Below are 21,910 nucleotides of genomic sequence, written 5' to 3'. Positions count from 1 at the left end.
AGCGTGTACAAACTTGACACATGAGGCCCCAGGTCCCTGGACTGAAGAAGGAGTAACCAAGCACTTGAAGCATCATCTATCTTACTGTTCAGGAAGGTTTCAGATACAGAGAAGACATGGGGTCATGAGTAGATAAGATTATGCTTCAAATAATCCAAGTTTGTATGAATACCTCAGATATTTGTGAAAGAAGCAGTGAGGAGGTCCTGGGTAGGGTGGATGTCACCACATATGAGCAACATACCACAAACTAAACAACTAATTGGTTATTTTCCCTTGTGTGTTCTCATGTGTTTTACTGCGTCTGCATTACGTGAGAACCTTTTACAGCACACTGAACAACTAAATGATTTTTGTCCAGTGTGTGTTCTCATGTGTTGAGTCAAATAGCTATTTTGACAAAAGCTGTTGCCACAAACTGAACAACTAAATGGTTTTTCACCTGTGTGTGTTCTCATGTGTTTAGTCAAATAGCAATTTTGAGAAAAGCCTTTGCCACAAACTGAACAAGTACATGGTTTTTCTCCTGTGTGTATTCTCATGTGGTGAGTCAAACAGATATTTTGAGAAAAGCTTATGCCACAAACTGAACAATTAAATGGTTTTTCACCTGTGTGTGTTCTCATGTGTTTAGTCAAATAGTTATTTTGAGAAAAGCCTTTGCCACAAACTGAACAAGTACATGGTTTTTCTCCTGCGTGTGTTCTCATGTGTCGAGTCAAACAGCTATTTTGAGAAAAGCTTTTGCCACAAACTGAACAATTAAATGGTTTTTCACCTGTGTGTGTTCTCATGTGTTTAGTCAAATAGCTATTTTGAGAAAAGCCTTTGCCACAAACTGAACAAGTACATGGTTTTTCTCCTGTGTGTGTTCTCATGTGTTGAGTCAAACCACATTTTCGAGAATAGCTTTTGCCACAAACTGAACAAGTACATGGTTTTTCTCCTGTGTGTGTTCTCATGTGTCGAGTCAAAGACCTATTTTGAGAAAAGCTTTTGCCACAAACTGAACAAATAAATGTTTTTTCACCTGTGTGTGTTCTCATGTGTCGAGTCAAACTGCTCTTTTGAGTAAAACTTTCAGCACAAACTGAGCAGCTCAAACATGTTTCACCTCTCTTCTTTGTAGAGCATTCAGAGTGTTTGTTGTCAGTGTGAGTCCTCATATCACCTTCACAGTCTTTATCGCTGCTCAGAGGTTCTTCAACCTCGTCTTCAGCCTCACTATCTGATAGTGGAGCTAAGAGGTTGTTTACTTGTGGTTTCTCTTCATCATCTTCAGTCTTCACAGAGAGAATACTCAGTGGAAACTTGATGTAATCAGCTTCCTCTCGTCCTAGAAGACACTCTCCCTCCTGAGTGATGCAGAGTTCCTCCTCTTCCTTTTTAATGCAGGGTGGTTGTGGAGTCTCCTGCTTCAAAGTGGAGCTCCCCCCTAACTGAGGGGAAACTTCTTCTGGATTACCGATCAGCTGCTGGACGTCTGCAAGACACAAACAACAAAAACACACTTTCTTCTATGTACTGTATGTGTGTGTAGTAGGGTTGTACAGTATACTGCTACTAATAAAATATCGTGGTACTAATCAATTGAAATCGGTACTATACCACCTTTGAAAAGAACCGGTACCGTTCTTTCATCTGAATGCCGCAGTGCGGCGGTGACTTACTCTAGGGCCCATGTTTTGTCGAGGGTAACACTGGGTCCATTAAGCTCCGCTCTTTGGTCGGAAGGACGAGGCCGTCGATAAGTTACAACTTGCTCACTTTATTTATTATTTCCACAGGGCACAACCGGACATCCACCATGCTATTAACACTCCTGCACATGCTACCACTACCTCTCCTTACTCGCCCGCTCACTCACTGACGTCACTCAGACAACACGTTGACATTCTCACAAACACACATACTACTCTCATAAGTTAACCAGCTCCCCTGCTGGTTAACTTGATGCCAAATATTAGCGCAGTTAAAACTGCCCAATTAGCAGTCAACTATCCATCTATCCATCTTCTTCCGCTTATCTGAGGTCGGGTCGCGGGGGCAGCAGCCTAAGCAGGGAAGCCCAGACTTCCCTCTCCCCAGCCACTTCGTCCAGCTCTTCCTGTGGGACCCCGAGGCGTTCCCAGGCCAGCTGGGAGACATAGTCTTCCCAACGTGTCCTGGGTCTTCCCCGCGGCCTCCTACTGGTCGGACGTGCCCTAAACACCTCCCTAGGGAGGCGTTCGGGTGGCATCCTGACCAGATGCCCGAACCACCTCATCTGGCTCCTCTCGATGTGGTGGAGCAGAAGCTTTACTTTGAGCTCCTCCCGGATGACAGAGCTTCTCACCCTATCTCTAAGGGAGAGCCCCGCCACCCGGCGGCGGAAACTCATTTCGGCCGCTTGTACCCGTGATCTTGTCCTTTCGGTCATAACCCAAAGCTCATGACCATAGGTGAGGATGGGAACGTAGATCGACCGGTAAATCGAGAGCTTTGCCTTCCGGCTCAGCTCCTTCTTCACCACAACGGATCGATACAGCGTCCACATTACTGAAGACGCCGCACCGATCCGCCTGTCGATCTCACGATCCACTCTTCCCTCACTCGTGAACAAGACTCCGAGGAACTTGAACTCCTCCACTTGGGGCAAGATCTCCTCCCCAACCCAGAGATGGCACTCCACCCTTTTCCGGGCGAGAACCATGGACTCGGACTTGGAAGTGCTGATTCTCATCCCAGTCGCTTCACACTCGGCTGCGAACCGATCCAGTGAGAGCTGAAGATCCTGGCCAGATGAAGCCATCAGGACCACATCATCTGCAAAAAGCAGAGACCTAATCCTGCAGCCACCAAACCAGATCCCCTCAACGCCTTGACTGCGCCTAGAAATTCTGTCCATAAAAGTTATGAACAGAGGGCAGCCTTGGCAGAGTCCAACCCTCACTGGAAACGTGTCCGACTTACTGCCGGCAATGCGGACCAAGCTCTGGCACTGAGCATACAGGGAGCGGACTGCCACAATCAGACAGTCCGATACCCCATACTCTCTGAGCACTCCCCACAGGACTTCCCGAGGGACACGGTCGAATGCCTTCTCCAAGTCCACAAAACACATGTAGACTGGTTGGGCAAACTCCCATGCACCCTCAAGGACCCTGCCGAGAGTATAGAGCTGGTCCACAGTTCCACGACCAGGACGAAAACCACACTGTTCCTCCTGAATCCGAGGTTCGACTATCCGGCGTAGCCTCCTCTCCAGTACACCTGAATAGACCTTACCGGGAAGGCTGAGGAGTGTGATCCCACGATAGTTAGAGCACACCCTCCGGTTCCCCTTCTTAAAGAGAGGAACCACCACCCTGGTCTGCCAATCTAGAGGTACCGCCCCCGATGTCCACGCGATGCTGCAGAGTCTTGTCAACCAAGACAGCCCCACAGCATCCAGAGCCTTAAGGAACTCCGGGCGGATCTCATCTACCCCTGGGGCCTTGCCACCGAGGAGCTTTTTAACTACCTCAGCAACCTCAGCCCCAGAAATAGGAGAGCCCACCACAGACTCCCCAGGCACTGCTTCCTCATAAGAAGACGTGTTGGTGGGATTGAGGAGGTCTTCGAAGTATTCCCTCCACCGATCCACAACATCCGCAGTCGAGGTTAGCAGAACACCATCCTCGCCATACACGGTGTTGATAGTGCACTGCTTCCCCTACCTGAGGCGGCGGATGGTGGTCCAGAATTGCTTCGAAGCCGTCCGGAAGTCGTTTTCCATGGCTTCCCCGAACTCCTCCCATGTCCGAGTTTTTGCCTCTGCGACCGCTGAAGCCGCACACCGCTTGGCCTGTCGGTACCTGTCCGCTGCCTCGGGAGTCCTATGAGCCAAAAGAACCCGATAGGACTCCTTCTTCAGCTTGACGGCATCCCTCACAGCCGGTGTCCACCAACGGGTTCTAGGATTACCGCCACGACAAGCACCAACTACCTTGCGGCCACTGCTCCAATCAGCCGCCTCGACAATAGAGGTGCGGAACATGGTCCATTCGGACTCAATGTCCAGCACCTCCCTCGTGACATGTTCAAAGTTCTTCCGGAGGTGGGAATTGAAACTCTCTCTGACAGGAGACTCTGCCAGACGTTCCCAGCAAACCCTCACAATGCGTTTGGGCCTGCCAGGTCTGTCCGGCATCCTCCCCCACCATCGCAGCCAACTCACCACCAGGTGGTGATCGGTAGAAAGTTCCGCCCCTCTCTTCACCCGAGTGTCCAAAACATGAGGCCGCAAATCCGATGACACAACTACAAAGTCGATCATGGAACTGTGGCCTAGGGTGTCCTGGTGCCAAGTGCACATATGGACACCCTTATGTTTGAACATGGTGTTCGTTATGGACAATCTGTGACGGGCACAAAAGTCCAATAACAAAACACCGCTCGGGTTCAGATCCGGGCAGCCATTCTTCCCAATCACGCCTTTCCAGGTTTCACTGTCGTTGCCAACATGAGCATTGAAGTCCCCCAGTAGCACGAGGGAATCACCCGGGGGAGCACTCTCAAGTACTCCCTCGAGTGAATCCAAAAAGGGTGGGTACTCTGAGCTGCGGTTTGGCGCGTAAGCGCAAACCACAGTCAGGACCCGTTCCCCCACCCGAAGGCGGAGGGAAGCTACCCTCTCGTCCACCGGGTTGAACTCCAACGTACAGGCTCTGAGCCGGGGGGAAACAAGAATTGCCACCCCAGCCCGTCGCCTCTCACTGCCGGCAACGCCAGAGTGGAAGAGAGTCCAGCCCCTCTCGAGAGAACTGGTTCCAGAGCCCTTGCTGTGCGTCGAAGTGAGTCCGACTATATCTAGCTGGAACTTCTCCACTTCGCGCACTAGCTCAGGCTCCTTCCCCCCCAGCGAGGTGACGTTCCACGTCCCAAGAGCTAGCTTTTGTAGCCGAGGATCGGACTGCCAAGTAACCTGCCTTCGGCTGCCGCCCAGCTCACATCGCACCCGACCTCTATGACCCCTGCTATGGGTGGTGAGCCCATTGGAGGGGGGACCCACGTTGCCTCTTCGGGCTGTGCCCGGCCGGGCCCCATGGGGACAGGCCCGGCCACCAGGCGCTCGCCATCGTGCCCCACCTCCGGGCCTGGCTCCAGAGGGGTCCCCGGTGACCCGCGTCCGGGCGAGGGAAATCTGGGTCCTTGTTTTTTATTATTCATGGAGGTCTTCGAGCTGCTCTTTGTCTGATCCCTCACCTAGGACCAGTTTGTCTTGGGAGACCCTACCAGGGGGCATAAAGCCCCCGGACAACATAGCTCCTAGGATCATTGGGACACGCAAACTCCTCTACCACGTTAAGGTGGCAGCTCAGAGAGGAGAAGAATGCACCAGTAAAAGAAAATATACTAATTGTCCTTGGATCACAAAGGGATTACAAAATGCTTGCAAAAAGAAAAACACTCTTTACAGGGAATGTATAAGATTGAAAACAAAAGAAGCAGAATATAAATATAAAAAATATAAAAACAAATTAACTCATATTATAAGGTCAAATAAGAGAGATTATTATAAGAAATTACTAGATGATAATAAAAACAATATCAAAGGAATATGGAATTTATTAAACAGTATTATAAGAAACAGTACCTCTTCAATTAACTATCCAACGTATTTCACGAATGATGATAAAGAAAATGATAATATGGAAGATGTGGCTAATGCCTTAAATAAATTCTTTGTAAGTATTGGACCCGAACTTGCAAAAAAAATCCCAGATCCACGGACAACTGGTAAAAATATGGAGGGATTGTTGGAGAGAAATCCCAATTCTATGTTTTTAAATGCAGTGGGTGAAGAAGAAGTGTTGGATATTGTAAACAAATGTAAGAACAAAATGTCCACTGACTCCAATGACATTAGTATGGCATTGGTAAAAAAGGTCATTACAGGGATATCAAAACCATTAACATATATCTGTAATTTGTCATTTCCAAATGAAATGAAAATAGCTAAAGTTATACCTCTGTTTAAAACTGGGAGCAAGCACCACTTCACAAACTATAGACCCGTCTCTTTACTTCCACAATTCTCTAAAATATTAGAAAAACTATTTAATAACAGGTTAGATGCATTTATAGAAAAACATAAATTACTCTCTGACTGTCAATATGGGTTTAGATCAAACAGATCTACATCAATGGCAATAGTTGAAACAATAAGAGGAAATCACAAATGCCATAGAAAAGAAACAATATGCAATGGGAATATTTATTGATCTAAAAAAAGCATTTGACACAATTAACCACGATATATTAATCAATAAAATGGAAAAGTATGGAATTAGGGGAGTTGTACTAGATTGGCTTAAAAGTTACTTAAATAAGAGACAACAGTTTGTGAAGTTGGGGGATTGCTGTTCATCGTGTTTGGATATTGCTTGTGGTGTCCCCCAGGGGTCAGTGTTGGGGCCAAAACTGTTCATCCTATATATCAATGATATATGTAAAGTGTCTACATTATTGAAATTAGTGTTATTTGCTGATGACACTGATATTTTTTGCTCAGGGGATGACTTAAATCAATTGCAAGAAGTCATTATGGAAGAAATGAGTAAACTAAAAACTTGGTTTAACTACAATAAATTGTCATTAAACTTGACTAAGACTAAATTAATGCTGTTTGGAAAGAGGACACGTGAAACAAGGGTGCAGATACAAATAGATGGGGTGGATATTGAAAGGGTTTTTGAAATAAAATTCCTTGGAGTTACAATTGACGATCAAATTAACTGGAAATCACATATAAAACATGTACAATCTAAGCTGTCAAGAAGCATCTCAGTAATAAATAAAGCAAAGCAGGTTCTGGATCACAAATCACTCCACATTCTTTACTGTTCATTAGTTTTACCATACTTAACCTACTGTGTGGAAGTCTGGGGGAATAATTATAAAAGCTCATTAAATTCAATAACTACACTTCAGAAAAGAGCTGTACGCATCATCAACAAGGTTGGATATCTGGACCATACTCACTCACTATTCTTACAGTCAAAAATATTAAAATTTAATGATATTATTTTGTATCAAACTGCACAAATAATGTATAAAGCCAAAATAAATAAACTCCCAGGAAGCATTCAAAAATTGTTCAGCACACGAGAGGGCGGTTATAATTTAAGGGGGAATTTAAATTTCAAAATGCTTAGTTATAGAACGACCATTAAAAGTTTTTGTATTTCAATTTGTGGAGTGAAATTATGGAATGGTTTGAATGTGGAGTTAAAGCAATGTCCAAATATAAACCAGTTTAAAAAGAAGTATAGGTACATGCTATTCCAGAGGTACAGAGATGAAGAAGGGCTTTGATATTGGCTTGTTTATGTTACAGAAGAGTGTGGGGCTGCCCATTGAGGCAGTGGTGTTGCTGTGGTGGCATCATACCATTTCCATGATCACTAGTGGTAATGGTGTGGCTATGTATGTGTGTAGTGTGCATATGTATGTATATATCTATAATTTATGTATATACAAGTTCATTAAGTTTGTACATTGAGTGAACAGGTAGTTCTAGCTCAGAGAAATTTATGATTTAAAGAAAGGGGGTGGGATTAAATAAGTGTAAACTTCTTCTCACTCCTTTTCAAATATGTAAAAAAAAAAAAGAAAAAGAAAGTCCAATGCTCATTTGTTTTTGTTTTTTCTTTTCCATTGTTTTCATTTTGTTATAATGTCTGTTAAGGCTATAGTACTGTATTGGATCAGGTTTGCTCTTGTTTTTATGCATATTTGAAATAAAAATATATCAATCAATCAATCAATCAATACCTCGGAGTCTTGTTCACGAATAAGGGAAGAGTGGATCGTGAGATCGACAGGCGGATCGGTGCGGCGTCTTCAGTAATGCAGACGCTGTATCGATCCGTTGTGGTGAAGAAGGAGCTGAGTTGGAAGGCAAAACTCTCAATTTACCGGTCGATCTACGTTCCCATCCTCACCTATGGTCATGAGCTTTGGGTTAAAACCGAAAGAACAAGATCACGGGTACAAGCGGCCAAAATGAGTTTCCTCCGCCGGGTGGCGGGGCTCTCCCTTAGAGATAGGGTGAGAAGCTCTGCCATCCGGGGGGAGCTCATAGTAAAGCTTCTGCTCCACCACATGGAGAGGAACCAGATGAGGTGGTTCAGGCATCTGGTCAGGATGCCACCTGAACGCCTCCCTAGGGAGGTGTGTAGGGCATGTCCAACCGGTAGGAGGCCACGGGGAAACCCAGGACACGTTGGGAAGACGATGTCACCCGGCTGGCCTGGGAACGCCTCAGGATCCCCGGGAAGAGCTGGACGAAGTGGCTGGGGAGAGGGAAGTCTGGGCTTTCCTGCTTAGGCTGCTGCCCCCGCGACCCGACCTCGGATAAGCGGAAGATGATGGATAGAAGATGGCTCAGGTGTGATTCACTACAATAAGGCCCCACAGCACACTGGATTCCAGTTAATTGAAATACCACAACACTGGATATTGTTCAGATAAGTTACATTTAAGAACTTGCACACAAAGCAACACTGGAGATGGCTATGAGGGCGCATTTTCCACGCATGCGTATTAGGTCGCGTTGCGCCAGCAGACGGAGTGGGAGGGGGTCTTAAACGGTGGCATTGTGTGTGTGTGGACAAGGATAAGGTTAGGTGGGATTTATCCTGGATAACCGTAGCTTGCTTCGTGTAGAAGGGGCCTTAGAGATAATGGCTGTTATGTCCACTCAAAAATCCATCCAAAAACATGATGGACTCGAGGAACAACTTAGTTTAGTAATGCTCGCTAACTTTTTTATTTGTGGCATTTGCCAAACATAGGAAAGAGAAACTCTTCTGTTTTGATTAAAAATTTCAGACAGCGACCAAACAACTGTAGGCTAGTCTTCAAAACACGCTGCTAACGAGTCGTTGCTCGCGACTTGAACACGTCCATTCTTTTCTGTTACTTGACGACACGACAAACTGTACAGAGACTTTGTTTAATGTGACTAAATACTCACCTCACCTCAAAACCACGACATGATGAAAATAAAAACACACCAAACGAGCCTAACAGAGTTGTTGTTTTGCTTTTAGTTTCTAAATGTGACTTTTGCATTCTTTCATCTCCTCTGATGTGAACTCCACTGCCTTCTTCAAGCTAACAATCATGGCGGCTCTTTCTTTACATTCTTCAACAAGGTCGGCTCATTTACACTTTAAGGGCTTGAAATTCAAATAGTTTTCAAATGACAAAACTTCAACTCACTCACCTTCATCTTTCGTCTTTATCTCCGTTGGTGATTTGCTGGAAGTTGATTCTCTTTCATGTTCTCTTTTAGCGGACGTCGCCATCTTAGCATAGCAGTAGTCGTCCATCTTCTATCACGTCTTCAATCTTCACTTCACATATCGCTCCAAACTCAATGCACGTTTCGTGGCTTTGGAAAATACCAATTGAGATATTTGTTGCTATATTTGCTGTGAATCATATGACTTTAAGATCGTGAATTCGAAGAATCTCCGAACAACCATAGCATGCGGTCCTCGTCTTTTTGCTTGGCTTCAAGTACATTTGCGCATGCGCTAAAAGCACGCCACTTCCGTTTCCTACTCCACAACAGTTGTTTTTCAAACTAAAGTAAATTTAATCTTGTTTTAAAACAATGGTTGGCAAAAGTATCTAACATTAAATAATGGACAACAACTCTTTGAAAATAAAAATATATATATATACAAGCACGTGCACAGACTTTTTCCATGGCTGTTGTTCAAACCATAAAAAGGGCAAACATTGAAGAACAAAATCATACATTTTAAATACTACATGAAACAGAAAAATTTTTCAACCTACTTAGTTGTTTTAGTTAAAAACCTTTAGAAAGTCAAATGATTACTCTGAATAAAGAAGAAAAGCACTAAGAGTGTAGATCTCCACCAGGACCAATCCTATTGTTCACGTGCTACTAAATTGTGTGCCATCTCATGTGTATCGTGTGCTGGTATGACAATAAACTTCCATGAATCCTGTCAAACACCAGACAGTTAGTAATATGGTTTCACATAAAAATGTTGGTGAAACTGCTCATTTCTACCTAGCGATAGGTGGCTCTAACTGTAGTGCTAATCACTCACCAGCAGAAAGCCCTCATCACACTGCTAATCAATAACTACCATCTTAGGCACTTAACATCACTAATCGCCAGTTAACAGCTATCATGCTAAATGCCAACTATCTTAAATGCAAACATGAAAACAAGACACATTAACATCTTTCCCCATTACAAACATCATAACACAATCTAAACTTATATAAACACATTACTGTCTGAGCATATAAGATATTCAATTGTGTTACATCACAATTTATTATATTGAAATTAGCCATGTGATTAAGATGGGCACGGTCTGACCAATCACAAGTCAGTAGGAGCTGCTTTGTTCTCGTGTTTGGAGAAAGCGGAAGAGCGATTGTCAGCCTGACATTGATGTGTCTCTGAGAACTGAACACATTTTTATAACTTATAACAAAATGTGTTTATACAGTAACCTGCTCACATGAGTCACATTACAGCAGGGGTGTCAAACTCATTTTAGCTCAGGGGCCACATGGAGGAAAATCTATTTCCACGTGGGCGGGACGGGTAAAATCATGGCATGATAACTTAAAAATACGACTACGACAACTTCAGAGTATTTTCTTTATTTTTTACTTTGGCCATAGAACAAGCACATCCTAAAAATGAATGAATAATCATCTTGACAAATACTCCAAGTTAGTAAAATATTTTGTGGGAAAAAAATGGCACCTTTTCAAAAACACCTTGAAGAACACAATGAACTTAGACTTAATCTCAGTGTTACTATTAAACTTTAAGTCACAACCCATCTAGGTTTGAACAAAAAACTAAATAAAGCATAGAGAAAAACTATTCTATGTATCAACTACCTCATTTGTCATTTCCACATATTAATCCTGTGCTAACTCAACAAACCATATAAACTGAGGTAGAAACTATTCAAGAGTGTTGAGTTACTTCCTGTCTTCTAGACATAATGTGTATTGATAGAAAAATAAAAGCTGTGCAATGTGTGAACAATTTCAAGAAAGCACAAATAAAAAGTTCAAAGACTGACAGTATTGCAGTAAATCACACACTGTTCACTTTCTTTACATTTGCAAAGAAGACAATCATTTTCACAGAACTATATCAGTGTGCAGTGTCTCATGCTGCATTTTAATTATGTCAGTTTTGATACATCTCAATGTTGCAGTGAAAAAGGGTGTAGTGCAGGTTTTTGAGTGTGCACAAACTTGACACATGAGGCCCCAGGTCCCTGGACTGAAGAAGGAGTAACCAAGCACTTGAAGCATCATCTATCTTACTGTTCAGGAAGGTTTCAGATACAGAGAAGACATGGGGTCATGAGTGGATAAGATTATGCTTCAAATAATCCAAGTTTGTATGAATACCTCAGATATTTGTGAAAGAAGCAGTGAGGAGGTCCTGGGTAGGGTGGATGTCGCCACATATGAGCAACATACCACAAACTAAAAAGCTAATTGGTTATTTTCTCTTGTGTGTTCTTATGTGTTTTACTGTGACAGCTTTATGTTGGAACATTTTACAATACACTGAACAACTAAATGGTTTTTCACATGTGTGTGTTCTCATGTGTTCCGTCAAACGGTTCTTAATAGAAAAGTTTTCACCACAAATTGAACAGTTAAATGGTTTTTCACCTGTGTGTGTTCTCATGTGTTGAGTCAAAATGCTATTTTGAGAAAAACTTTTGCCACAAACTGAACAATTAAATGGATTTCCACGTGTGTTCTCATCTGGTCAGTTAAACTGCAATTTCGAGAAAAGCTTTTACCATAAATTTAACCATTAAATGTTTTTTCTCCTGTGTTTGTTCTCATGTGTCGACTCAAATAGCTATTTGAGAAAAGCTTTTGCCACAAACTGAAAAATTACAAGGTTTTTCACCTAAGTGTGTTCTAATGTGTTGAGTCAAATTGACATTTTGAGAAAAGCTTTTGCCAAAAAAACTGAACAATTAAATGGTTTTTCACCTGTGTGTGTTCTCATGTGTTAAGTCAAACTGCAATTTCGAAAAAGGTTTTTACCACAAACTGAACAATTAAATGTTTTTTCACCTACGTGTTCTCTTGTGTCGACTCAAATAGCTATTTTGAGCTTAGTAATGCAAGCTAAATAATTCATTAGTGTCATTTGCCCAAAATAGGAAGCGGTGGTTTTGCTCTTTCACTTTCTTATTTTGACTTTTGCATTCTTTCATCTCCTCTGATGTGAACTCCACTGACTTCTTCAAGCTAACAATCATGGCGGCTCTTTCTTTCCAAACCTGTTTCCATAGATTTGGGAAATTGAGTTAGATGTAAATATAAACGGAATACAATGATTTGCAAATCATATTCAACCCATATTCAGTTGAATGCACTACAAAGACGAGATATTTGATGTTCAAACTGATAAACTTTTTTTGCAAATAATAATTAACTTAGAATTTCATGGCTGCAACACGTGCCAGAGTAGTTGGGAAAGGGCATGTTCACCACTGTGTTACATGGCCTTTCCTTTTAACAACACTCAGTAAACGTTTGGGAACTGTGGAGACACATTTTTTAAGCTTCCCAGGTGGAATTATTTTCCATTTTTGCTTGATGTACAACTTAAGTTGTTCAACAGTCCGTGGGTCTCCGTTGTGGTATTTTAGGCTTCATAATGCACCACACATTTTCAATGGGAGACAGGTCTGGACTACATGCAGGCCAGTCTTGTACCCGCACTCTTTTACTATGAAGCCACGTTGACGTAACACGTGGCTTGGCATTTTCTTGCTGAAATAAGCAGGGGCGTCCATGGTAACGTTGCTTGGATGGCAACATATGTTGCTACAAAACCTGTATGTACCTTTCAGCATTAATGGCGCCTTCACAGATGTGTAAGTTATAAATAAATAAATGATAAATGGGTTGTACTTGTATAGCGCTTTTCTACCTTCAAGGTACTCAAAGCGCTTTGACACTACTTCCACATTTACCCATTCACACACACATTCACACACTGATGGAGGGAGCTGCCATGTAAGGCGCTAACCAGCACCCATCAGGAGCAAGGGTGAAGTGTCTTGCTCAGGACACAACGGACATGACGAGGTTGGTACTAGGTGGGGTTGGAACCACGGGCACTCGTGTCGCGCACGGCCATTCTTCCACTGCGCCACGCCGTCCCAGTTACCCATGTCTTGGGCACTAATACACCCCCATACCATCACAGATGCTGGCTTTTCAACTATGCGCCTATAACAATCCGGATGGTTCTTTTCCTCTTTGGTCCGGAGGACACGACGTCCACAGTTTCCAAAAACAATTTAAAATGTGGACTCGTCAGACCACAGAACTTTTTTCCACTTTGTATCAGTTCACATTAGCCGACGGCGTTTCTGGGTGTTGTTGATAAACGGTTTTCGCCTTGCATAGGAGAGTTTTAACTTGCACACACAGATGTAGCGACCAACTGTAGTTACTGACAGTGGGTTTCTGAAGTGTTCCTGAGCCCATGTGGTGATATCCTTTACACACTGATGTCGCTTGTTGATGCAGTACAGCCTGAGGGATCGAAGGTCACGGGCTTAGCTGCTTACGTGCAGTGATTTCTCCAGATTCTCTGAACCCTTTGATGATAGTACGGACCGTAGATGGTGAAATCCCTAAATTCCTTGCAATAGCTGGTTGAGAAAGGTTTTTCTTAAACTGTTCAACAATTTGCTCACGCATTTGTTGACAAAGTGGTGACCCTCGCCCCATCCTTGTTTGTGAATGACTGAGCATTTCATGAAATCTACTATTATACCCAATCATGGCACCCACCTGTTCCCAATTTGCCTGTTCACCTGTGGGATGTTCCAAATAAGTGTTTGATGAGCATTCCTCAACTTTATCAGTATTTATTGCCACCTTTCCCAACTTCTTTGTCACGTGTTGCTGGCATCAAATTCTAAAGTTAATGATTATTTGGAAAAAAAAAAAAAAGTTTATCAGTTTGAACATCAAATATGTTGTCTTTGTAGCATATTCAACTGAATATGGGTTGAAAATGATTTGCAAATCATTGTATTCCGTTTATATTTACATCTAACACAATTTCCCAACTCATATGGAAACGGGGTTTGTACATTGTTGAACAATCGGCTAATTTCTCATCAACACTTTTTTAAAGGCTTGAAATAGCTTTCAAATGACAAAACTTCAACTCACTCACCTTCATCTTTCGTCTTTATCTCCGTTGGTGATTTGCTGGAAGTTGATTCTCTTTCATGTTCTCTTTTAGCGGACGTCGCCATCTTAGCATAGCAGTAGTCGTCCATCTTCTATCACGTCTTCAATCTTCACTTCACATATCGCTCCAAACTCAATGCACGTTTCGTGGCTTTGGAAAATACCAATTGAGATATTTGTTGCTATATTTGCTGTGAATCATATGACTTTAAGATCGTGAAATCGAAAATTCTCCAAAAAATCATAGCATGCGGTCTTTGTCTTTTTGCTTGGCGTCAAGTACATTTGCGCTAGAATACAGACACTTCCGTTTCCTACTCCACAACAGATGTTTTTCAAAATAAAAGGAATTTAATCTTGTTTTAAAACAATGGTTGGCAAAAGTATCTAACATCAAATAACGGACAACTACTGTTTGAAAATAAAAAATGTATATATACAAGCATGTGCACAGACTTTTTCCATGGCTGTTGTTCAAACCAGAAAAAGGGCAAACATTGAAGAAAAACAATTCTATATTTTAAATACTACAAGAAACACATACATATTTTTCAACCCACTTAGTAGTTCAAAACCTTTAGAAAGTCAAATCATTACTCTGAATAAAGACGAAAAGCACTAAGAGTGTAGATCTCCACCAGGACCATGTCGAGGGAGGTGGGGGTTGGGTTGTGGGTGTTGGGGGTTAATTGTTCATATGTCTCTGATTTGCACATCAATCAGTCTGAGGAGTAAAAGTTGGCACTTGGTTATGCAAACAGTTACCCAGCATCACTTATGCGTTAGTCAGTTTTGATACATCTCAACTTTGCAGTGAAAAAGGGTGTAGTGCAGGTTTTTGAGCGTGTACAAACTTGACACATGAGGCCCCAGGTCCCTGGACTGAAGAAGTAACCAAGCACTTGAAGCATCATCTATCTTACTGTTCAGGAAGGTTTCAGATACAGAGAAGACATGGGTTCATGAGTGGATAAGATTATGCTTCAAATAATCCAAGTTTGTATGAATACCTCAGATATTTGTGAAAGAAGCAGTGAGGAGGTCCTGGGTAGGGTGGATGTCACCACATATGAGCAACATACCACAAACTAAACAGCTAATTGGTTATTTTCCCTTGTGTGTTCTCATGTGTTTTACTGCGTCTGCATTATGTTGGAACCTTTTACAGCACACTGAACAACTAAATGATTTTTCTCCAGTGTGTGTTCTCATGTGTTTAGTCAAATTGGTCTTACCAGAAAAGCTTTTGCCACAAACTGAACAATTAAATGTTTTTTCACCGATGTGTGTTTTCATGTGTTCAGTCAGATTGCTATTTTGAGAAAAGCTGTTGCCACAAACTGAACAACTATATGGTTTTTCACCTGTGTGTGTTCTCATGTGTTTAGTCATATAGCTATTTTGAGAAAAGCCTTTGCCACAAACTGAACAAGTACATGGTTTTTCTCCTGTGTGTATTCTCATGTGGTGAGTCAAACATCTATTTTGAGAAAAGCTTATGCCACAAACTGAACAATTAAATGGTTTTTCACCTGTGTGTGTTCTCATGTGTAGAGTCAAACAGCTATTTTGAGAAAAGCTTTTGCCACAAACTGAACAATTAAATGGTTTTTCACCTGTGTGTGTTCTCATGTGTTTAATCAAATTGGTCTTAACACAAAAGCTTTTGTCACACACTGAACACGTAAATGGTTTTTCTCCTGTGTGTGTTCTCATGTGTTCAGTCAAAATGCTATTTTGAGAAAAGCTTTTGCCACAAACTGAACAATTACATGTTTTTTCTCCTGTGTGTGTTCTCATGTGTTGAGTCAGATTGCTATTTTGAGAAAAGCTGTTGCCACAAACTGAACAACTAAATGGTTTTTCACCTGTGTGTGTTCTCATGTGTTTAGTCAAATAGCTATTTTGAGAAAAGCCTTTGCCACAAACTGAACAAGTACATGGTTTTTCTCCTGTGTGTGTTCTCATGTGTCGAGTCAAAGATCTATTTTGAGAAAAGCTTTTGCCACAAACTGAACAAATAAATGTTTTTTCTCCTGTGTGTGTTCTCATGTGTCGAGTCAAATGGCTCTTTTTAGTAAAACTTTCAGCACAAACTGAGCAGCTCAAACATGTTTTACCTCTCTTCTTTGTAGAGCATTCAGAGTGTTTGTTGTCAGTGTGAGTCCTCATATCACCTTCACAGTCTTTATCGCTGCTCAAAGTTACTTCAACCTCGTCTTCAACCTCACTATCTGATAGTGGAGCTAAGAGGTTGTCTACTTGTGGTTTCTCTTCTTCATCTTCAGTCTTCACAGAGAGAATGCTCAGTGGAAACTTGGTGTAATCAGCTTCCTCTCGTCCTAGAAGACACTCTCCCTCCTGAGTGATGCAGAGTTCCTCCTCTTCCTTTTTAATGCAGGGTGGTTGTGGAGTCTCCTGCTTCAAAGTGGAGCTCCCCCCTAACTGAGGGGAAACTTCTTCTGGATTACTGATCAGCTGCTGGACGTCTGCAAGACACAAACAACAAAAACACACTTTCTTCTATGTGCTGTATGTGTGTGTAGTAGGGTTGTACAGTATACTGCTACTAATAAAATATCGTGGTACTAATCAATTGAAATCGGTACTATACCACCTTTGAAAAGAACCGGTACCGTTCTTTCATCTGAATGCCGCAGTGCGGCGGTGACTTACTCCAGGGCCCATGTTTTGTCGGGGGTAACACTGGGTCCATTAAGCTCCACTCTTTGGTCGGAAGGACGAGGCCGTCGATTAGTTACAACTTGCTCACTTTAATTATTATTTCCACAGGGCACAACCGGACATCCACCATGCTATTAACACTCCTGCACATGCTACCACTACCTCTCCTTACTCGCCCGCTCACTCACTGACGTCACTCAGACAACACGTTGACATTCTCACAAACACACATACTACTCTCATTAGTTAACCAGCTCCCCTGCTGGTTAACTTGATGCCAAATATTAGCGCAGTTAAAACTGCCCAATTAGCAGTCAACTAATGCAAGTGAAATGACTACATTTTGTAACAAATTCCTACAATGTTTTGTCTTTAATAAATGTGTTTTACCTGCTACATGGCTTATCTGTGTGCATTTATCCATAGTTTTGTTTTTAGTACTTAATTAATAATTGTATTTTTCTTAAAGCACAGACCAGGAGTGGCAACCATAAATCATGAATAATTTAATATAATGTCAGTAAAACTTTATGTTCTATTCTAATCTAATCCTTGATTATAGCAGACTATATGTAATATGGAAAATTGTAAATTGTTATTTGAGTGCAACAATAAAAGCCCAATGTGTTTAATGCCTTTTAATTTATATTTTAACCTTGTACAAGTGTTCTTTGACTGTGAGTGTTTCATGTAAGTAAATGTTTATTGTAATTTTCTGTTCAAATAAAGCTAATATTGACATTTTTCTAAGTTCCCTTTATTTGGAAAAGTATCTATACATTTAGTACCGGTACTAAATTATTGGTATGGGGACAACCCTAGTGTGTAGTGTTTCATGGCCATTCATTTAGTGCCTTGCCAGAATGATGGATCAAAGTTTACATGACTTGTCATAGACTCAGAAAAGTTCAGCTAGAATCACAGAAAGTAGAAAAAATCTGCTTCGATGGACATTAGGATACTACAAACTAACAGTGGAGAAAAGTCAATATTGAAATACATCACAAAACTAAAAAAGATCATATCTATCTCAAAGAGGTCTGCAGTTAAGAAGTAGAGGACTTTTTTAGAACTTAAATACAAGAAATTTGCACTTTCTGTACAATTGTAATGATCATTGTAATTACTTTGTTTTCGACACAATTTGGCCAATAAATTATTACTGGCATCTAGTGTACATATATTTATATTAAGTTTTTTTTTTTTTTACATTTTTCAGTGACTTTGTAAAAATCGCAGTAAAACTCCATGTCACAATATTGTATCGTGATTTAAGTACCGTGATACATAGTTTATAATGAAGTCCTTGCCAATACCTCGTCTAGGGCTGGACAATTATGGCAAAAAATAATAATCACAATTATTTTGAGTGATTTTGGAACAGTACCACCAAAACTCAATTTTAAATATAATCTAAAAGAACAAATGAATAACACGTAAAATGAATAACACGTAAGATAACAATAAATAAATGATAAATGGGTTATACTTGTATAGCGCTTTTCTACCTTCAAGGTACTCAAAGCGCTTTGACACTACTTCCACATTCACCCATTCACACACACATTCACACACTGATGGCGGGAGCTGCCATGCAAGGCGCTAACCAGCAGCCATCAGGAGCAAGGGGTGAAGTGTCTTGCCCAAGGACACAACGGACGTGACTAGGATGGTAGAAGGTGGGGATTGAACCCCAGTAACCAGCAACACTCCGATTGCTGGCACGGCCACTCTACCAACAATCATAGTAAGAATAAATTAAAATTACTATAGCAATATTTTTTGTTTTTTTCCAGCCCTTGATTAGAAGTCTATTTTCTCTCTTTGTATAACTTCAGCTGAAATACAGGACTCTCTGAAAAATTGTGGTGTGGCTGTTTCAAGATGCACAATAAGGAGGCACTTGAAGAAAAATGGGCTGCATGGTCGAGTCGCCAGAAGAAAGCCATTTCTGCGCAAATGTCACCAAGTATCCCGCTTGCATTACGCCAAACAGCACAGAGACAAGCCTCAAAACTTCTGGAACAAAGTCATTTGGAGTGATGGCTTTCTTCTGGCGACTCGACCATGCAGCTAATTTTTCTTCAAGTGCCTCCTTATTGTGCATCTTGAAACAGCCACACCACAATTTTTCAGAGAGTCCTGTATTTCAGCTGAAGTTATTTGTGGATTTTTCTTTGCATCTCGAACAATTTTCCTGGCAGTTGTGGCTGAAATCTTTGCTGGTCTACCTGAATCCCTCATTTTCCACTTCTTAATCAGCTTTTGAACACTGCTGATTGGCATACTCAATTCCTTGGATATCCTTTTATACCCCTTTCTTGTTTTATGCAGTTCAATTACGTTTTCTCGCAGATCCTTTGACAATTCTTTTGCCTTCCCCATGACTCAGAATCCAGAAACATGTGTGCAGCACTGGATGAAAGATGCAATGGTCTGTCAGAAGCCCAGAAACTCGCTGACCTTTTATACACACACATTAATTACAAACAAACAGGTCACAGGTGAGGATTGGAACCTTGATTAGCCATTCAAATCTGTTTGTGTCAAATTTTGTGCATGTTATCAGAGCAAAGTCACTGGGGTATGTAAACTTTTGATCAGGGTCATTTGGGTACTTTCTTTTGTAATTTTGATTTAAAAAGAGTAAACACAGTTGTTTGCCAATAAATAGCTTCACACAACCATTAAGCATGAGTGAAAGAAAGGTTTTTGTGTTATGATTCATATTCTCTGAAGAATGGCCAAGAAATCATAAATTCTCCCAGGGTATGTAAACTTATGAGCACGACTGTATACCGACGGCAAAAGGTAGTGGTTTTTGTTTTATTAGTAGAGTGAAGTTAGTTCCCAAGTTATCTATTACAACGAGTGAAAGCAATGCACGGATGGAGACAACTTTCAAGTTAGCCTGCCAGAAAAGTTTGACTGCGGCAATGGCCGAGATGGAGCAAAAGATTGGAGAGGTATGGAGTGGCGTCAGGACTGGACAAGAAAAGGGACGCTCATTTTGGATGCTTCTCCACTGACATCGGATCAGAAACAGAACTATGCTGCGGTGATAAAAAGTTTTGGTGATTATTTTGTCGGCAGACACAATGTCATATTCCAGCGCGCAGTTTAATGTACGGAAACAGGAGCCTGGTGAGTCGTCAGATAGCTTTATAACAGCAGTACATAAACTGGCTGAACACTGTAACTTTGGAGTGCTTCGGGAGGAGTTAATACGGGACCGCATAGTCGTAGAGCAAGAGATGCTCCAAGACAGAAAGTGAAGCTTAAAGGCCTACTGAAATGAGATTTTCTTATTTAAACGGGGATAGCAGGTCCATGCTTTGTGTCATACTTAATCATTTCGCGATATTGCCATATTTTTGCTGAAAGGATTTAGTAGAGAACATCGACGAAGAAGTTCGCAACTTTTGGTCGCTGATAAAAACGCCTTGCCTGTGCCGGAAGTAGCAGACGAGTAGCGTGACGTCACAGGTTGTGGAGCTCCTCACATCCGCAGATTGTTTACAATCATGGCCACCAGCAGCGAGAGCGATTCGGACCGAGAAAGCGACGATTTCCCCATTAATTTGAGCGAGGATGAAAGATTTGTGGATGAGGAAAGTGAGAGTGAAGGACTAGAGGGCAGTGGGAGCCATTCAGATAGGGAAGATGTTGTGAGAGGCGGGTGGGACCTGATATTCAGCTGGGAATGACTAAAACGGTAAATAAACACAAGACATATATATACTCTATTAGCCACAACACAACCAGGCTTATATTTAATATGCCACAAATTAATCCCGCATAACAAACACCTCCCCCCTCCCGTCCATACAACCCGCCAATACAACTCAAACACATGCACAACACACTCAATCCCACAGCCCAAAGTACCGTTCACCTCCCCAAAGTTCATACAGCACATATATTTCCCCAAAGTCCCCAAAGCTACGTACGTGACATGCACATAGCGGCACGCACGTACGGGCAAGCGATCAAATGTTTGGAAGCCGCAGCTGCATGGGTACTCACGGTACCGTGTCTGCGCATCCAACTCAAAGTCCTCCTGGTAAGAGTCTCTGTTGTCCCAGTTCTCCACGGGCCAATGACTGTCATCTTCCGGGAATGTAAACAATAAAACACCGGCTGTGTTATCCGGCACACCAGTCAAGGGGTGCATTCTATGGCAGGGGTGCGTTATCCAGCACAACACCTGCCGCAATACACCGCTTCCCACCTACAGCTTTCTTCTTTGCTGTCTCCATTGTTCATTGAACAAATTGCAAAAGATTCACCAACACAGATGTCCAAAATACTGTGGAATTTTGCGATGAAAACAGACGACTTAATAGCTGGCCACCATGCTGTCCCAAAATGTCCTCTACAATCCGTGACGTCACGCGCTGACGTCATCATACCGAGACGTTTTCAGCAGGATTTTTCGCGCAAAATTTAAAATTGCACTTTAGTAAGCTAACCCGGCCGTATTGGCATGTGTTGCAATGTTAAGATTTCATCTTTGATGTATAAACTATCAGACTGCGTGGTCGGTAGTAGTGGGTTTCAGTAGGCCTTTAAAGACTATGTCTTGTGAAAGGACAGGACTTAACAAAACGCACCTTGTTTAATCTTGAAGCCTAAAAGGCAATTACTGTTTGATTGTAAGTTTGCAACACTGTTGTTGTTGTTTTGTTTTTTTGGATGGTAAGGAATTTATTATGCAATTCTCATACATAATGCCTTTATATGGTGTTAGGTTGATTCGTTAAAAATGGTGATGTTTATTTATAAATATATTGCAATGAGGGGCAGCACGGTGGAAGAGGGGTTAGTGCATCTGCCTCACAATACGAAGGTTCTGAGTAGTCTTGGGTTCAATCCCGGGCTCGGGATCTTTCTGTATGGAGTTTGCATGTTCTCCCCGTGACTGCGTGGGTTCCCTCCG

General features: G+C 41.9%; 3 protein-coding genes across 3 annotated transcripts in view; all 3 read right to left on the bottom strand.

The window, feature by feature from the left end:
* The window catches only part of LOC133619255 (uncharacterized), a 208,025-nt gene that overhangs the window by 104,976 nt on the left and 81,139 nt on the right, over positions 1–21,910 (bottom strand). The window lies entirely within an intron of this gene.
* Positions 125–1,682, bottom strand: LOC140679644 (uncharacterized). Its single transcript, XM_072915488.1, has 2 exons — positions 1,671–1,682; positions 125–1,355 (listed from the first exon to the last, which is right to left on the bottom strand). Exons 1-2 carry the CDS (start codon positions 1,680–1,682, stop codon positions 267–269), a joined length of 1,101 nt encoding a protein of 366 aa, XP_072771589.1. The 3' UTR covers positions 125–266.
* Positions 15,391–16,418, bottom strand: LOC133619330 (uncharacterized). Its single transcript, XM_072915487.1, has one exon. It carries the CDS (start codon positions 16,336–16,338, stop codon positions 15,391–15,393), a length of 948 nt encoding a protein of 315 aa, XP_072771588.1. The 5' UTR covers positions 16,339–16,418.

The sequence above is a fragment of the Nerophis lumbriciformis genome, linkage group LG20, assembly GCF_033978685.3.
Source record: "Nerophis lumbriciformis linkage group LG20, RoL_Nlum_v2.1, whole genome shotgun sequence".
NCBI classification, from domain to species: domain Eukaryota; kingdom Metazoa; phylum Chordata; class Actinopteri; order Syngnathiformes; family Syngnathidae; genus Nerophis; species Nerophis lumbriciformis.
Note: the sequence above shows the minus strand (reverse complement) of the source record. Positions and strands in the feature narration are given on the sequence as shown.

Excerpts from the sequence above, each read along its gene's own strand:
- LOC133619330 (XM_072915487.1), bottom strand. The coding sequence starts at position 16,338 with ATGAGAACACACACAGGAGAAAAAACATTTATTTGTTCAGTTTGTGGC.